We start from the raw sequence: 17,032 nt of genomic DNA, 5'->3' as shown, positions 1-17,032 counted from the left end.
TGTTCACCTTGTTCGAGGATTCAGTTCTGTGACTAGCTCACTGACGTTGCTTCGTAGAAACAGCCTCCTATTGAGTTTTGATCTCCTTGCACGGCATGAGGGCCATGCTGTTTACCAAGTATGGCGACTGAAGAGAATAAGAGAATATGAACGTATTGTCGAAGAAGTTAAAATTGTATTGTAGACAGGAGTCGGTAAATGCAGGACATGTCCGGCAAAAGTGCTCATAAAAACCATTAAATTACTCGAAAGAGAGAATGCTGAGATCGTGAGAGGTCCGGCTGAGCGCCTACTGCTCAGGCTGCGGCGCCGAGGGCGGCAGCCCATCGCTCATATCTGACCTGATACGCTTGGAATCTCGCTCATCCTGCGCTGCGAGGATTTTGCGCTTCTCCTTGTCCTTCTGATATTCCGCGCGCCGGGCTTCCCTGTCCCTTTCCTTCCGAAGCGCCTTGGACTCAAACTCATGCCAATCGCCCTGGATGTTCTCCAATCTATAGATATAATTAGTACGCGTACACTAAGGCTATACTGTTCGACACTTACTCAATAGGCTGTTGAGGGCTTGGCTCCTCGGAATGGAAATAAGGATGGGCGAGAACATCTTCGGCCGTGGGACGCTTAACTGGATCATATCGAAAAACCTGGGAGATCATATCCAATGCAGCTGGGGATAGAATCTCCCTGTAAACATCTTCAAATAATCTCTTCTTCCGCTCTGTCGGTCGCATGAGCTCAAACCAAGGCATTTCCACAATATTTGGCCACTCGGCACGCGTTGGAGTTCCCAAGGTGTTGTAGAGTTTGTCGAGCTGGCTGATTTCCCCTCCCTCCCCAGGGAACACTGCCTTCTTCGTGAACATCTCGACATAAACGCAGGCTGCACTCCAGACATCCACTGCCGGCCCGTATTGTGTTTCGCCCAGAAGAAGCTCTGGAGGCCGGTACCAAATAGTGATGACACGATTCGTATAATCAAGCTGACGACTCTTTGAGAAAAAGCGGGCCAAACCAAAGTCAGCATACTTGAGCTGGCCCTGGTTACTGATTAGAATGTTCGCAGCCTTGATGTCCCGGTGTAGGACACCTCGGTGGTGGAGGTAATGGAGTCCCTCAAACATCTGTTTCGCGAGGTCCTTCTTGTGTGCAGCAGTGAGGGTAAAGGTTGGGTGGTTGATAAGACCTGTGAGATCGTGCGAGAGATATTCAAAGACCATGAAGCACTCGTTCTTTTCAACCATGACCTCAAGCAAGCTGACGACATTGTGATTGCGCAAGTGTTGGAGCAATTTGATCTCTCGGACTGCAGTAACAGGGAAGCCGTCTTTCTCTCCTTCCATGCGGATTTTCTTCAGGGCAACCTTTCGTTGCGTATAGACATGGATTGCCTTGAATACCTTTCCGTACGTGCCGGCCCCAATCACAGACTCGTTCCCAGGTTTCCGGAAATAGACAGAATCTGACTTGGCAAACTCCTCTGAAATAGTGGGACGCGGCTTGGGGCGAAGCATGATCTTTGGACGTTTGACCGGTTCTGGGGAGCGCTCACGGCGAGGCTCTGGCCGAACGTCTGACGGCCTGTCATTTCTCCGCTTATCACGAGGATCAGCGCGTCTGTCGTCTCTTCTGCTATCACGGTAATCTCGCGGGTCGCGGGGACCACGCGGATCCCTGTAATCTCGTCGATCATTCCTGCCCCTGTTACGGTCCCTATCACGTTGACGATCCCGATCCCGATCGCGGCGTTCAAAGCGAGGCTCCGGCTTGAACCTGGGCGGCGGCCCTGATGACAGCTTATTACGGGGAGGTTCAGCTCGCGGCGGTGGTTCCCGAGCTAACATTCGCTGAGCCAAATCAGGCACAGGTTTTGGAGCCGATGGCGGTCCAGTTTTCGCCTTGAATGCAAAGCTAATCTTTCCTCCTTTGCTAGGGCCGGTGGGAGGCTCTGGCGGACGCGTATCCGGCTGGGTTGTTTGACCAGATCCAACACTTGAATCATGCCTTTGCCCTTCATCTGCTCCTCGCGTCTCCCGATTTATGGGTCGGTGGACACCAAAATTCTGATATCCTTCACGATGTGATCGTGGTTCTGTAGGCGGCGGTGGCGGTGGAGGATTCTCTGCCGCTTGTCCTAGCGGTGGGGGGCTTGGAGGCGCTGCTCGACGTCGTGCATCCAATGTATCTCGTTGAGGGCTGCTGAAACGACTTCTGCCATGAGCAAGAGGTGCGGTAGGAACAATTCCAGAAGAGCGACGGTCTTGGTGGGTCTCATGGTATCTTGGCTGGCCATCCCGATGGGACAGTGATGGAGCTGCTTGATGCGACGAAGAGGAATGGCTAGTAGGTAGATTACTCGGTGAGTCACGTTCGGAGGGATTGTTGGAGCTGAGACCGTCTCTTAGCATAATCCATGTAAGGCGTGACGCAGTTTGGAGCAGTGACATACCTATGCTGGCCGGTCTGTGAGGAGTGCTGCCCGCCCCGCCCGCCGCGCGCAGCAGGATAAGGCGAACTTGAACGCGTGGAGCCGTGATATGAGTTAGCCGGGGATCTGGATGCTCGGTTTCGATGAGAGTTGCGGACAACATGTCCTGCATCTGTCGCACGGTCTAAACTCGGTCGCGAGGGCGAGGGAGGTGGGTGCATTGCAATGTCACCTTTTGATCCACGGCGAGAAAGTGCCGACGTTTTTGAATCTAAAGTGCCTGCGGAAACACGAGAAGGCGATCGGGGAAATGGATTCCGATCTGATTCGTCTGGACGGGGACTATGATAACGTCGTTTATATTGCATAGGTGGTTTATCCTCCCAGTCAGGAGACCGAGAATGTCGGTGCCTTGACAAATCTCTAGGTCCGCTCTCGTGTTTTCGTCGGTCCCTTCCCCTTCGAGGCGATGGTCTCCGACCGGGGCGGCCACGGCCAGGAGGACGTCCTCCTCGCCCTCTGCTGTATGGTGGCCCCCGATCGTAGTCAAAGCCGTGTCTAGGGGGTGCACCACGCGGATGAGTAGGGGGACGGCCTTGGAAACCGTTAGGCGGAGGACTGTGTGTTCTCTGACGTTTCGATGGAGGCGCTGAAGGAGAATCCTCTCTGCGGTAGTCTCTATCGGTCGACCTCATATGTGTGTTTGGGTCGCGTTGACCAGTGAGTTCAGGAGAATGTAGGCGGTTTGGGTTTTGGCTCGAGCGTATTTCCGAGTGTGACGGGCCCGGTGATGCGCGGGTGGAAGAGACGTTAGTTGAAAAATCACGATGATGAGGTTTGCTATCGGGACCGGGGAAGGAACGCGGTGGCGGCGACCGCGACGAGTGATCAGGCCGATCGTCTTTGGGCCGATGGTGATGGTAACGGTCTTGATCGCGAAATCTATCCCTCCCCCTGTCGCGGTGAGAGCCCCGAGGCCTACTAGGTCTCTCGCGGCCACGCTGGTCTCCAACGTCGCCCGAACCTCTCCACTGGTCTTTTAGCACCGAACTCCTATGGGACCCAGCCATGTAATCTTCGCTTCCTGCTGCATCGGGTTCAGGAAAGATAATCAACTACCAACACGACAATGCAAGATACAAGGCGGATGACAAAGTGGCGAGATCTGCAGACGAACAAAGTGGATGATTTTCTGCGGCAGTCGTTTGGCTTGATCGTCAAGGTGAGTTGCTGTTGAGTCTTTCTCGGGGATTGGGTGGTGCGGAATGGTGGTTTTTCCGGTTTGGATGTGAGGCACGGTTCTCTGGCTGAAGATGTGGTGGTGTCAATAAAGAACCTCAAGGCAGAATAAAAAAAAAGATAGCCAGTAAAGAAGCTTGGGAAAGAGCACGCACCTGGAGATGGTAGATTTAAGGATTAATGAGGAGAAAGCGGTGTTCACTCTCTTCTACTGGCATACTGGTAGGCTTCGGGTGGCATACAGAGCCATTTAGACAGTTTTACTTTGGGCGGTCATTTGAGCCGGTTGAGGGCTCTTGTGCCGCAGTGCGGCTCTTACTACGCAGATGTGGGTTGGAACCTCGCTGGAGATGTTAGTCGCTCGAGATGGAACAAAAGCTCTCCCTCCTGAGTCCTTCCTGCCTTCTCAGAGTCAGTTGCGATTGAGCGACTCAAGTCATTGATCAGATGGAACTTGATATCGAGGGCTTCACAGCAAGAAAATGCCAAATGTCTAGCGTCACATGGCTTTGGCGTTGTTCTGTTTAGATCCCATTCCACGATGCTCGCTCACTATATTCGCGTCCTCTCTGGCGGGTTGCTTTTGCCAGTAAGAAATCCCACACGATTCCGCGTTGATTTCTCAGCGCCGCTTCCAGCGCCCGTGCAGGGCGACCCTGCGTCCCATCGAATGCAATGGCCGCTACCTCAAAGAAGGCTTATCCGTTCACCTTGGCGAGAGATATGACCTCCGAAGCTTCAGTCACAGAGAAACCCATCTACAGATAGTAAAACAAACAACATGGACGGGGAGCCGAGGTGTCCACTGAGAAGAGGATGACGGTGTGAAGGTTGTAGTTGTGGGTGCAACGGAAATAGATCGCTGTTCAGGAATAGTCAAACGAGTATCAACGCCAGCGCCAGCCAGCAGGGACACAAATAATAAGCTGACTCCCCAAACGAGTGCTGCAGTGGAGGTGCCGTATTAGAATGACCGCGAAGCGACCAGCGCAATCAGTGTCTGGCATGCAAAACCGGCCTGACGACTCGATGTCGATGATTTGAGGATCTTCATAAAGTAGAAGCTAAGAGTCCTTCGCGCCACGCGAGAACCTGAAATGCAACCCCTTGCACCTTACGGGGGATTGACAGACATAATAAAAGCAAGCGCCATTATGTCTGTGATGGCAGACCACAATTCGAGGAGAGGCGATTCAGCCGCGCTTCGCAAGCAGCAACCTCAAACTCTAGTCATTAAGAACAATCGGCATGGTGCGGAGTATGGCATTATCCCTAAAGACGAAGCGTTGTCGCCATAGATCCATAGCTGCTGACCGCGGACGGCGATACCTATTTCGTTAGGCCAGACGAATGCATACCCCTAGACTATGCCCTTGAGAAGATATCGATTTATCCTCGAAAAACGCATCCCGTGAGAACCTAAGGTCGTCACTCGTGAAGGGGGAGTATCCATGGAGGTCGACCACCCTTACTGGGGGAGCGCAGGCAAGGCGGTGGAGGCCGGGAATCGACCGATCACCTTCAGAACGTCTGGATCAACCAGGAGAACCCAGCGCAGGCCAGCACACTTCGAACATGTGGATGAGTATATATTACTTTCAGTGTAAGATGATGTTTTCCCTTCTGTCACAGTCAGAGTAGCGTCGGATGAGGAGATGGTTGACAGCAGCGTCCGGCGGGGGAGCTTTGATGACAGGTCGAAGGTTTCCACGTCCTCCGAAGTGCAGGATCCATCCAGTCGCCACGTGACACGGGCAGGATAGCACGTGATGCGGCTTGCCCAAGTACAGGAGGCGATTGGTGTTGAACAGGCAAAGACACAATCAGGGGAAAAATCCCAACCTTTCGCTATTCACTTACTGACTGGCTCTACGTTTAAGCACTAATATCGAATGGAAAGGGAGCATGGCAGGGTACGTGTCAACCGAGATCATCCATTGTTATGCTCATTGACAATTAGGGCTATTCAAAACCAAGCCCACATGGTTTAGATTGTTGCTATGAATTGACAGAAGAACCAACTGCGTTTCACCCATGATTTCCGATATGGACCTCATTAAGGTTAGGTCCGTGGGCGATATCCCACGTCGATCGTAAAACACATGTGGCTGCCATAATAGTGGGCGTCCACAAACCCATCAGAGCTCACAACAGAAAACGTCAGGTGTAGCGCGCGTTCAATCCAAGCGGACGAAAGCGTCAATATTTTCGTTGGTACCCTGAAATACAGTTCGGACCTCCAAGTCCCAAGGGATAAGCGGACGGTCACATGCGGTCAATGTCTGAGGCTGCCCCTGAACAAAGATCCGCACGTACATCTGATGAACATCAAGACCCCTTCTGCGAGCCTCCCTAAGTATAATCTTGTCTGGGCGCCGTAGCTTTCGGTTCAGTTCGCGACCTTTGCCGTACCCTTCATACTGCAAAGATCCAATCTCCACAACCGGTACACCAAGGACCTCATCCCCGAGCTCTTCACCAGGGTAAGAATTGTACCGCCAGCGAATGAGCTCGCTGAGGAGCTCAATGTTATTTCTTAAGGCACGACCAGTCAGCATATCGCGACAGAGATTTAGACTGCGTTGAGCCATGATAAGACGACGCTGACCGCCGGTTAGATTTCCGCGCACGACCTTGACGAACATGTCAATGCGAACAATGAAGAAAATGGCCATGAAGAGATCGAGGTCCGTCCAGAGGTTTCGATTTGCGACTGTCCACTCGCGACGTCTTGTGTCAGGGATATCCATCAGAAACCACAGTTTGTAAATGGCAAATTTGTACCTGGGAGGGAAGCCAAACCCAGCGTTTCTGAGCGCGATGAGGATTGTGTGAATTGTTTGATCGCGGGATCTAACCATCTGAAGCCAGCGAAATGAAGCGGTATACGCAAGAACAGAGCCGCCCAAATCTGCAACGGGCACTGGGACATTCTCATCTTGTCCCGCTAGTCGCTTGAATAGCAGCTTCCGATAACAGCGCCAGGGGAATATATGAGACGCCGCACGGGACCGGTGTAGGGTTTGGAGGCGAATAATCTTCGGAAGGTACTTGACCACGAATGAATTGCACGCCTTAGACGTTGTCTGCAGGTTTATGAGGTCCTGGACATTAAGATTACCGGTCATAAGGATGGCAATTTCCGGGTGTTTGAGAAGAGCACCTAGGATGTTGAAGTCGTGAGGAGCCTCGTGGGCAATGACTTCTGGCATGACTCCTTGACTTTTCAACGTAGGTTCCTCTTTGATGACTGTCTTAGTTCTTTGCGTGAATCCAGATGGGCGTTCAAGAGTGGACATCTGAGGCTGCCCAGGATGTCTCCTGCCTATGAAATGAGCTGGATTCGCATTTTGCATAGTCTGAGGCGCGCCTCTGCCGTGCTCGTCTACCATTCCGTAGCCTGTGACTGGATACTGGAATGGAGCTCTCTGTATCGGGGGTGGCCGGGGGTAGCTCTCACGCTTCAAGTTGGGGATACCGTGAGCAAGATGGGCGTTTCCAGCGAAGGCCGGGCCAAAGATATCTGTCTTGTTATCTGGAGGCATGTAATAATGGTGCTCTGCATTAAGCTCTGCATTAGGCTCCGCCTTCACCTGGGGGAACGTGGTATGACCATAGTATTCTGGGGTTGGGTTGAAAGGATTCGTAGGAGGCTGAAAGTATCCTGGGGGCATATATGCACCCTGAGCGTAACCACCAACGGCTGGAGGGAATTCATTCATAGGCCCTGCATACTGGTGATCCTGAGGCCCGCATGCACCAAAATTGTTTCTGGCCATATTTGCAGCAAAGGCAGAAGGAGGTCGCTCAAAAGCCCGGCTTTCATTGAAATGTCTCTCCTGGGGTACCTGCAAGTACTGCCCAGTGGGGATCTCTTCCTTTATCAAAGGATTGACTGTAATGGGATAGGTGGTTGAAGGTATGTAGGTCGTAGGGGGCACAGGAGGGAAGTAGACGCCTTGATTGGTGATGTGGATCAACGAAGGAGTCTGCTCGCTGTTGATGTTGGCAATGGGATTTGTCTGGCGGTGCCGGTTAATGGTAACAACGTTTTCCGGCGCAATGCCAGCCAGGAGCTGCTGTCGTATAAGGTGACCTTGCAGGGCGCTCCCTCCAGTTGCCGTTCGAGCCAAAGCGGGCACTGGATTCATTAGTTGGGCAGGTTGTGCGGTATAGTTATTGCGTGCATGACCAAGAGGCGTGTGATTTGGACCCTCTCCAGGCGATGGCATGATCACTCTATTTTGAGCCCCGCGCCTTGCGGCTCTCGAACTGCGATTCTGCTGCTGGAGGTACGGCCGAGTTTGATTGATTACGTTGACATTGGCGTTGACGTTTGGGTTTGTGTTTCTATTTCCTTCGGAGTCATGAGCTAGGTTGACGAGGGAACGGGCCACATCCATTTCCCGGGGATTAGGATGAGAATGGGCCATTTAGAGGTAGATGGTAATTAGTATAAATTAACCAAGATGTGCAGAAGAAACGGCGACTTTGATAGATGAGTAAAGACGACAAGATTCTGTGTTGGTGAGGAGATTGAAGAAACAGAGAGAATGACGGAGATCCAGCCAGAGAAAGAAAAAGGACATTAGAGGATATGTTTCTTCAAAGTGCCTGCTCACGCCTAGCGTTGTGTTGCTTGATGCCTATGTGAGAGAAAGGTCTTCCATTCACTGCGCACATTATCTGTCCAGCACCACCAACATAATAGGCAGAATGGAAAGCCAGAAATCAGCAGCCCCTGATCTTTAGATAGTGCTGATGATGTTAACGTAGATGTACCACCAAGGCCAGATATGAAATAACATACTGCCTAATATCCTGCGCTCCTGTGCTTCATCAGAAGTGGAATCCCATGATTGTACAAGGATACTATAAGGCTAGAAGAGCTGAGTATGGCTGATGCAAACTTGTTTTTCTCCATCAATCTTGAATTTCAGTCTGTACTCACTGCACGTGGCTCAAAAGATTATTGAATTATTTCGAATCGTCTCCATAAGGCTGGTTCGCATAGCCGCCCTAAAATTGATCGTTTTTGCCGTCGGGGCTTTTGTAAGTAAATCTATCTGAGTACAATAGTAGGTAATAAATATATGCAGACAAAATGAAAGCCGACAACCGAAACAGGGGTGTTAAACGAGGGTATTCGGGACACTGCCCAACCCTGTCCTGTTGAAATGTTGAAGCCAAGAAGAAAAAAAAACGACAATACCTATCCAACCAATAACCTGACCTGTTGAGAGGCAGACCGCCAAAACTCCAGAAATCACGACTGCACCGTATATAAACATCTAATATCGTCCACTGTCAAAACGAGAGGTAACCAATTGCGGGGAATGTTGAGATTTGAGTACAAATGGGCTGAATCATGAAGGACATTATTTCCTGTTCAGGAGAGTCAGGAACTCTTCTCGAGTCTTTGCGCTGGAGCGCATGCATCCGAGCATGCAACTAGTCGTTGTAGTGCTGCTGGTCTTTTGAACTCCGCGCATAACCATGCAGAGGTGCGACGATTCCATGACCACGCCGACACCTCGCGGCTTGAGGACCTCGGAAATCGCGAGGGCCACCTGCTTGGTTAAGCGCTCTTGCACTTGGAGCCGTCGAGAGAACATTTCCGCCAGACGGGCCAGCTTAGACAGACCAAGAACTCGGCGATCAGGAATGTAGCCAATGTGCATCTATAAGATGCATTAGCACGGGACCGCTTATTAGCCTTGGGAACAGCTTACCTTTCCAGTAAAAGGCACCATATGATGCTCGCACAGTGAAAACACATCGATATCCTTGACAATAACCAGCTCGTCATGGTCTTCGTGGAAGACGGCGCCGTTGACTAGATCCCGCACGTTCTCCTCGTAACCTTTAGTGAAGTAAAGCATAGCTTTTGCGTACCGATCGGGCGTTTCTCGAAGACCCTCTCTCTCAGGGTCTTCCCCGAGGCATTCAAGGATTGTTCGTACAGCTCCTGAGAGCTTCTTGATCCGCTCTTCGTTTTCTTCGGGGGTCGACTCCAGCCGTGCCCGCGTTCCGGGGCCTATCGTACAAAAACTGCATTAGGAACCGACACGCATTGATATTGCTGAGGGTACTCACAGGGCCAGCTTAGGCCGTCGAAATCGATCGCAGGAGTGAGCGCATACGGGCTGGTGGGACGACTAGACATGGCCGGTGGGGTGAGGGCGGCAGCTTCGTCTCTCGGATCACGGGCAGGGTCATTCAGTGTAGGCCTATCTCCGCCGGTTAAAAATTTATGTAGCCGAAACTCAGCGAAGGACGTACTTAGTCACGGAAGATCTGCGACGAGGGCTGTCGTAGCTGCTAGCATGCTCGGTCGACTGCGATTCTGACTCGGGCTGATCGAACTCGACGGGAACGCGAGGAGCGAAAGACGAGCGAATTGAGGTATTCAAGCTTTCACGCTCGCGAATATCCCTCGAAGCAACGGATCCAGCAAGAGGAGACCCGCCATTGATGAGATGAGAAGGAATGGCCTTAGGCTTGGGGCCCGGGGGAGGAGGAGAACCAGATCCCATAGTTGACTTTGAAATTTGTGGCGGGGAAGACGGAGAGCGTGAATCGCAACGCACAGCGATTGTTCAAAGATGCCGGAACCGAATTGTTTGACAAGAGATCGAGATCAGGAAATAAGAAAATGGCTGCCGGAGTTTAGGACATAATTTACTGTCAGATTTTCCTTAGACAAGGGGGAAAAGGACGCTATGACGGCGGAGAAGGCGATTCTTTTCGGAGTCTGGATTGCCCCTCCGAGCACGCCGCACATGCAGCTAATTGCATGCTTCACCGCCTCGGAGCCAACCACTCAGGCCGCGCAGAACCATGCTGTTTGCATGCAGACTGCGGCTGAAGAAGCTGGACAAACTGGGATAACGGTGATCAGCAACAGCTGGCTATCATTGGACTTCGTGGGTTTCGCGAAACTACTCCGAGGGCTTAAGGTCAAACCCGCTCCTTGCGGTTGAAATATATGATGATGCACATACTATGTTCAAGTACCTAGAGACTCATCCAGAGTGTTTGTTCATCAATTGTTTGCGCTGTAAAGCAGCGATCAAGATACAGTAGAAGAAGACTTCAGTACAATGGCAAGAGATACTCCGCTTCTCCACAACATGGCTCCATATAAGAAATCCTCCATAAAACTCCAGATCAAGGCTCCAGCTCCTCAGTCGGGACGTCCTCCATATCCTTACCAACGATTGCATCTGCAACCTTCCACACCTGCAACAGGTTGTCCTCTGCGGCAGAGCAGAGCACCCAGGGATCGTTGAGGTTCCAACTGAAGTCCGAGATACGATTGGTATGGCCACCGTGCATGAAAAGTCTACATTTGAGATGACGTTAGTAAACGGACACCGAGTTCAAACAAAAGAAAATTGCACGTACAGCTCCGGAGGTCCATCCTGGGCGTCCTCAGGAGTTTGTTCTTCACCTGCCCGGCTCAAGTCCCAGAACATGATCTTGCGATCGTAGCTTGCACTAGCCAGAACAGCTTCTTCGAATGGATGCCAGGAAATTGAGGTGACAGAGTCGGTGTGGTTTTCGAGGGTGTGCAGTTTGGCCTTCAAATTACGCAGATCCCAAAGACCGATGGTCTTATCTGCAGACCCTGTAGCTAGCACAGTTTCGGCGGCAGGGTTAAAAGCGATAGCATTGATGGCATCCCGGTGTTGGTCCCTGGCAATTGCGGCGGCACGGGTGGTGTCAGCAACACGAGTATCGAGAATTTGGAGAGTGATATCATCTGAGACGGTTCCGATAAGAGAGGAATGAAGGGGATGATGTTGAACATCATTGACGATAGATGAATGGTGTGTATAGGTCCGGACCGGTTGGAGAGCTTTGTTGCTCTTTGTGTAAGTGGTCAAATCCCTAAGCGTTGTTAGTGCCTTGATTACAACAAGCGTTACTCGTCCTTACCAGAGTCGGACGGTCTTGTCCTCACTTCCGGTTGCCAAATGGCCCGCAACATGAGGGCTCCAGCTCAGCCCAAATCCTTCTTGCTTATGTCCGAGCAGTTCCATCTGAGGATTCACAGTCCCCGTCGGGACACTCTGGTGTTTTGAGCGGTCCCAAATCATGACTCTCCCGTCCGTACACATCGTAGCGATTATATTGGGGTTCTGTGGCTGGTACCGAGCCTTGTTTACTTCACCCTTGTGATCGATCTTCTGCACAATCTTAAAGCTAATTTCCATCGGAGCTTTCTTGGAGCTGCCACCATACCCGCCGATTTCCCCACGCTCTTCATCGTAATCATCAGGATTGGGCGCGTTGGGATTGGGAAGTTGGACCTGGGCAATCTGAAGATAATTTTGTGCATCGCTGGACGTGTGTGTACCGAGAAGCAGACGATGGGTAGAGTACGGCTTGTCCGAGGCGCTGCACGAAAGAGTTAGCATGTCGATCACCCCAATTCGGCTCGTTTCACGTACTCCTGCTTGTCGGGCAGCCATTGTGTTGTAAGAGTCGGCCATTCTAGTGCCGTGCTGAGGATCATATCATAAAGGAAGGGAGCGTTCTTTTTCCATGTCTTGTATTCTGAACGTGATACGTTAGTACAGCTACCAAAATGTCAAGAGATTGTCAAGTTGAATACCTTCATTGATGATCTTCTCCTCGGTGCGCTCCTCCTCTTGCTCCTCCTGCTCCTCGATGAAACCTAGGCGCAAAGTCAGTAAATTGCTGCGCGCAAAGCAGATTAGAGAGAAAAATCGCACCATCTTCATAAGCCTCCATTGCGCTGATCCGAAGTATATAAAATCCACCAGTTGTGTTGGGAGAGAAGAGGAGGTGAATGAATGGTGGCTCGCTGATTGAGAGACGAGAGAGAGCTTTGCCGTTGCGGACAAGACTGTCGTGTCGCGTTTCGAACAGAAGCTCCCCGGCAGCGCGTAAATGGGCAGCTTCGAGCTAGTCCTAAATAGGAAGTCATAGGCTTGGCAGACTACTCCCAAATAATAATACCTGCCACGCCCTGAGGCTCTCCACTCGAGCCCGAGGCGGGCGGTGTCACTGTGGTTGGCCACCTCGAGTGATTCATCTTCCCAACAGCAACCACCACGAGCAACGCCCGTCTTCCCTTTTCTTTTAACGTTCTAATTTATTTCTGTGGCTCAGGCTCATCGTTCCTTACTTGTATTCTTAGCCCACGTTCTTTGAGTATTTTGATCATCTTCTTTGGTCCATTATCTCATCGAATAGTTTGCGCTTGAAGCTAAGCTTGGTTTTCGTATTGGGTTTCTGACGACGACTACGACGGTCACGATCTACCGCAAATCTTTCGCCTCTTCTTTCTGTTGCTGCGCTATCTTTCCAGATTCTACAATATCTGAGTCACCATGGGTGTTCCCAAGTTCTTCCGCTGGCTGAGCGAACGGTATCCCGCAATCTCCATGCTGATTGCGGAGAACCGGATACCGGAGTTCGACAACCTATATCTTGACATGAACGGCATTATCCACAACTGCACACACAAGGACAGTGATTCGCCGACTTTCCGAATGACCGAGGATAAGATGTTCATAGCCATCTTTAATTATATCGAGCATTTGTACGGCAAGATCAAGCCCAAGAAGCTCTTTTTCATGGCAGTGGACGGCGTCGCCCCACGTGCGAAGATGAATCAACAGCGCGCGCGACGATTCCGAACCGCACTGGACGCTGAACAGGCGAAAGAGAAAGCAATTGCGCAAGGAATTGAAATGCCAAAGGAAGATGCATTTGATAGCAACTGCATTACCCCAGGCACGGAGTTCATGGCGAAGCTCACGGAACAACTGAAATATTTCATCAGCAAGAAGATATCCGAGGATAAAGACTGGCAGGGGGTGGATATTGTACTTTCCGGCCACGAAGTACCGGGTGAAGGTGAACACAAGATCATGGAATACATCCGGCACGCGAAAGCGCAGCCCGAGTACGATCCGAACGTTCGCCATTGTTTGTATGGTCTCGATGCGGATTTGATCATGCTGGGTCTACTCAGCCACGACCCTCATTTCTGCCTTCTCCGCGAGGAGGTGACTTTTGGTCGCCAGGTGCAGAAAAAGTCCAAGGAACTAGAGCATCAGAACTTCTACCTGTTACATTTATGCATGGTCAGAGAGTATTTGGAGTTGGAGTTCCAGGAGTTGGAAGGGGAGGGGATTATAGATTTCCCTTACGAGTTTGAGCGGGTGATTGACGATTTTATTTTAATGGCTTTCTTTGTTGGGAATGATTTCTTACCCAACCTACCCAACCTGCATATCAATGAAGGCGCCCTATCATTGATGTTCAAAATCTATAAGGAGGTTTTGCCCAAGGTGGGCGGCTACATTAACGAGCAAGGCACCATTAACCTAGAACGTCTCGGGATGCTTCTTGATGGTCTAAGCCACGTGGAATACCGGTTTTTTGAGGCCGAAAACTCAGATGCGGCATGGATGCGTGCAAAACAGAGCGGTGATCAGAACGGCGCGGATGTGGATGTGGATGCTAGGCCAAAGGCTTTCACGGTCACGCCTGACCAGAAAAACATTCTGAAGACTGTCAAAAAATACGTTTTGAACCGACCTGGAAAGGCGGCAGACTCAAAACCTCTTGACTTCCCACCTACGCTCCCAGCAAAAGACAGAAAGTTTGTGGAGCAGCTCGCGGGTGATCTACGCTTGCCTTGGAGTACTATTTCGAATGATGATGGAGATCGATTCATTCGGGTACAATTCCCGCCCAGCGAGAACGATGACAGTGAAGAGGAGGAGGATGAGGAAGCCTCTATGGCGGTTCGCCGAATCATTCGCAAATATGAGAACGCCAAGGTCCAAGAGCTTTCGGCTGAGGAAGCCCAAGCGGCCGCCCAAAAGAAATATGAAGAGAAGTTCCAAGACTGGAAAGACAAATACTACATGGATAAGTTTGGTTGGGGTCTGGATAATCACGAGGAGATGCGCAAATTGACGGAAAACTACGTCCAAGGTCTTCAATGGGTCTTGTTCTATTATTACCGAGGCATCGCCTCCTGGCCATGGTTCTTTAACTCTCACTACGCCCCAATGATCTCTGGTATGCCCTTTTACTTGCTTTAAGGTGTTGCGAATTGTTGCTGACGTGACTTAGATGTGAAAAAGGGCTTGAAAGCGGATATGAGCTTCCGACTCGGGAGACCATTTAGGCCCTACGACCAGCTCATGGGTGTGCTTCCTGATCGGAGCAAGAAAATTGTCCCCAAGGCTTACCACGATTTGATGTCTTCACCGGATTCCCCTATCATCGACTTCTACCCTCGTGATTTTGAACTGGATATGAACGGGAAGAAGATGGAGTGGGAAGCTGTCGTCAAGATTCCGTTCATCGACGAACGTCGTCTCTTAGATGCCCTCGCGACGAGAGAGCACCTTCTGACACCAGACGAGAAGGCCCGAAATGGCTTTGGAGTCAGCCTCAAGTTCACGTACTCTTCGAACATGGATTATACCTATCCGTCCTCCTTCGTTGGAGTTTTCCCCGATATCCCTAACTGCCGCTGCATCCAAAACGTCTTCGACCTGCCAACGATGGACGGCCTGGAGCCTTACGTTGGGCTTATGGACGGAGTGCACCTCGGAGCATCAGCTCTTGCCGGTTTTCCTAGCTTGAAAACCTTGCCTCATGTTGGCCAATTAGGATTCCATGGTGTTTGTGTCTTCCAGCAAGAGAGCCGCAATGAAAGTATGGTGGTTACAGTGCTTGATCCGGGGAGTCGGTCGAGCTCTGAGCTGGCTAAAAAGAAACTGGGTCAGCGTGTCTTCGTGGGCTATCCATTCCTGCAAGAAGCACTCGTTACCCGCGTGTCCGATGAACTGTTTGATTACACCCTTCCTGCCGGAGAGGAACTCCCTCTTGCCACACCGCATTCCGATGTTCAAATTGAGCAGTGGAAAAAGAAGGCCGATAAGATCGAAGGCATTTACAGTAGAAGATTCGGTACCATCATTGGTCCAGTCGAGGCAATGGTGCATGTTCAGCTTTTGAAGGGCCTAATCAAGACTGACGCGGGTGCTACTATCAAGGAGTTTGCAGACATTCCCGGGCAAGAAACGGACTATGCGTTGCAGCTTGTTGTCGACGAAGTAGTCAATCCTGACGAACGATTCATCGAGCGAGAAGCCCTTCCCATCGAAGAAGAATTTCCCGAAGGCTCACGCGCTTTCTTCCTCGGCGATTATAACTACGGTAGACCGGTTCATATCACTGGCCATGATGATGATAAAGTGAATGGGCTTATTGCAGCGGTCAAAGGTCGGGAACCCGAGTTTGGAACAGAGCGCGTCAGGAACGCAGAGGCTCTTTCTCCTTACACGCCAGCCTTCGCAGTGGCTCGAATGTTGAATTTGAATCCCTTGGTTCTGGCTAAAATTACATCCTCGTTCACCGTGGATGTCGATGGCCAGCGCGTCAACCTCGGTCTCAACCTCAAGTTCGAGGCTAGGAAGCAAAAGGTTCTTGGTTATTCCCGTCGGTCAGAGTCAGGCTGGGAGTTCAGTGTGAAGGCAATTCAATTGCTTGGACAGTACATGCAGAAATTCCCTGACTTCTTCCTGGCCCTGAAGCAGAATCCTCGCAATGATAGGTACCAGCCCACTGATTTCTATCCTGCAGACATTGCTCTTGACAAGATAAATGAGATCAAAGCATGGCTAAAGGAGATCGAATCGAAAAACTTCGAGAGAGTTCCTTTGGAGGCGGAGCAGCTTGATTCAGATGTGGTCAAGCTCATCGAACAAGACGCCGACCAGCTCTTGCGAAGCCAACCACCTATGGAAGCAAAGAAAATGCGCGATATCCCTCGAAGCGCACTCCTTCGACCAGCTGACGTTGAGCACCGACTTGGGAACCAGACTTTCGCCCTTGGAGATCGTGTTGTATATGCCCAGGACTCTGGAAAAGTGCCCATTGCCACCCGGGGAACGGTGGTCGGGCTTACTCGAACTTCAAGAGCTATCCTACTTGACGTTGTCTTCGACGTTGCTTTCATGAGCGGTACAACCCTGGGAGATCGATGTTCTCCCTTCCGCGGACAAACAGTACTGGCGTCGTCTGTGCTCAACGTCTCCCAGCGACAGCTCTCTGCCAGTACTAGGGCCGCAATCAATCAAAAGCAACAAAACCAGCCCTCTCCCCTGACAGTAGCTGGCTACGGCGCGCCTCTAGGTCCCGGTGGTCAAGGGCAGCTGAGAGAAGCTCCCACTCCGCCACCCCTCCGAGGCTCTTTCCGAGGGATATTGTCAGGCGTACGAGGCGGAGGTCGTGGTGGTACTAGCGGCGCCACCACTAATCTACCTTTCCGGCCGCACCCAGACGCGAACGGTAACGCTCGTGGCGGTA

The 17,032-nt window shown here is 51.2% G+C and overlaps 4 protein-coding genes across 4 annotated transcripts; all 4 read right to left on the bottom strand.

The window, feature by feature from the left end:
• Positions 1 to 145: 145 nt before the first annotated feature.
• BDW74DRAFT_39845 (putative protein kinase) lies at positions 146 to 3,626 on the bottom strand. The gene is made up of 3 exons (XM_073732686.1): positions 2,447 to 3,626; positions 547 to 2,385; positions 146 to 494 (listed from the first exon to the last, which is right to left on the bottom strand). The coding sequence occupies exons 1-3, from the start codon at positions 3,493 to 3,495 to the stop codon at positions 290 to 292; spliced, it is 3,093 nt and encodes a 1,030-aa protein (XP_073582128.1). The 5' UTR covers positions 3,496 to 3,626; the 3' UTR covers positions 146 to 289.
• A 1,703-nt stretch (positions 3,627 to 5,329) lies between these two features.
• On the bottom strand, positions 5,330 to 6,739 carry BDW74DRAFT_156317 (uncharacterized protein). The gene has a single exon (XM_073724982.1). It carries the CDS (start codon positions 6,523 to 6,525, stop codon positions 5,842 to 5,844), a length of 684 nt encoding a protein of 227 aa, XP_073582127.1. The 5' UTR covers positions 6,526 to 6,739; the 3' UTR covers positions 5,330 to 5,841.
• A 2,149-nt stretch (positions 6,740 to 8,888) lies between these two features.
• Positions 8,889 to 10,394, bottom strand: BDW74DRAFT_39811 (GTP cyclohydrolase I). The gene is made up of 4 exons (XM_073732685.1): positions 9,947 to 10,394; positions 9,761 to 9,894; positions 9,397 to 9,701; positions 8,889 to 9,345 (listed from the first exon to the last, which is right to left on the bottom strand). Exons 1-4 carry the CDS (start codon positions 10,198 to 10,200, stop codon positions 9,043 to 9,045), a joined length of 996 nt encoding a protein of 331 aa, XP_073582126.1. The 5' UTR covers positions 10,201 to 10,394; the 3' UTR covers positions 8,889 to 9,042.
• A 178-nt stretch (positions 10,395 to 10,572) lies between these two features.
• BDW74DRAFT_156312 (WD repeat RBAP46/RBAP48/MSI1 family protein) lies at positions 10,573 to 12,530 on the bottom strand. Its single transcript, XM_073724981.1, has 6 exons — positions 12,406 to 12,530; positions 12,285 to 12,347; positions 12,121 to 12,226; positions 11,606 to 12,067; positions 11,072 to 11,557; positions 10,573 to 11,009 (listed from the first exon to the last, which is right to left on the bottom strand). The coding sequence occupies exons 1-6, from the start codon at positions 12,422 to 12,424 to the stop codon at positions 10,835 to 10,837; spliced, it is 1,311 nt and encodes a 436-aa protein (XP_073582125.1). The 5' UTR covers positions 12,425 to 12,530; the 3' UTR covers positions 10,573 to 10,834.
• Positions 12,531 to 17,032: the final 4,502 nt, after the last annotated feature.

This window comes from Aspergillus multicolor, assembly GCF_047715735.1.
Source record: "Aspergillus multicolor strain CBS 133.54 unplaced genomic scaffold BDW74scaffold_19, whole genome shotgun sequence".
Taxonomy (NCBI): domain Eukaryota; kingdom Fungi; phylum Ascomycota; class Eurotiomycetes; order Eurotiales; family Aspergillaceae; genus Aspergillus; species Aspergillus multicolor.
This window is presented reverse-complemented; position numbering and strand designations above follow the sequence as displayed.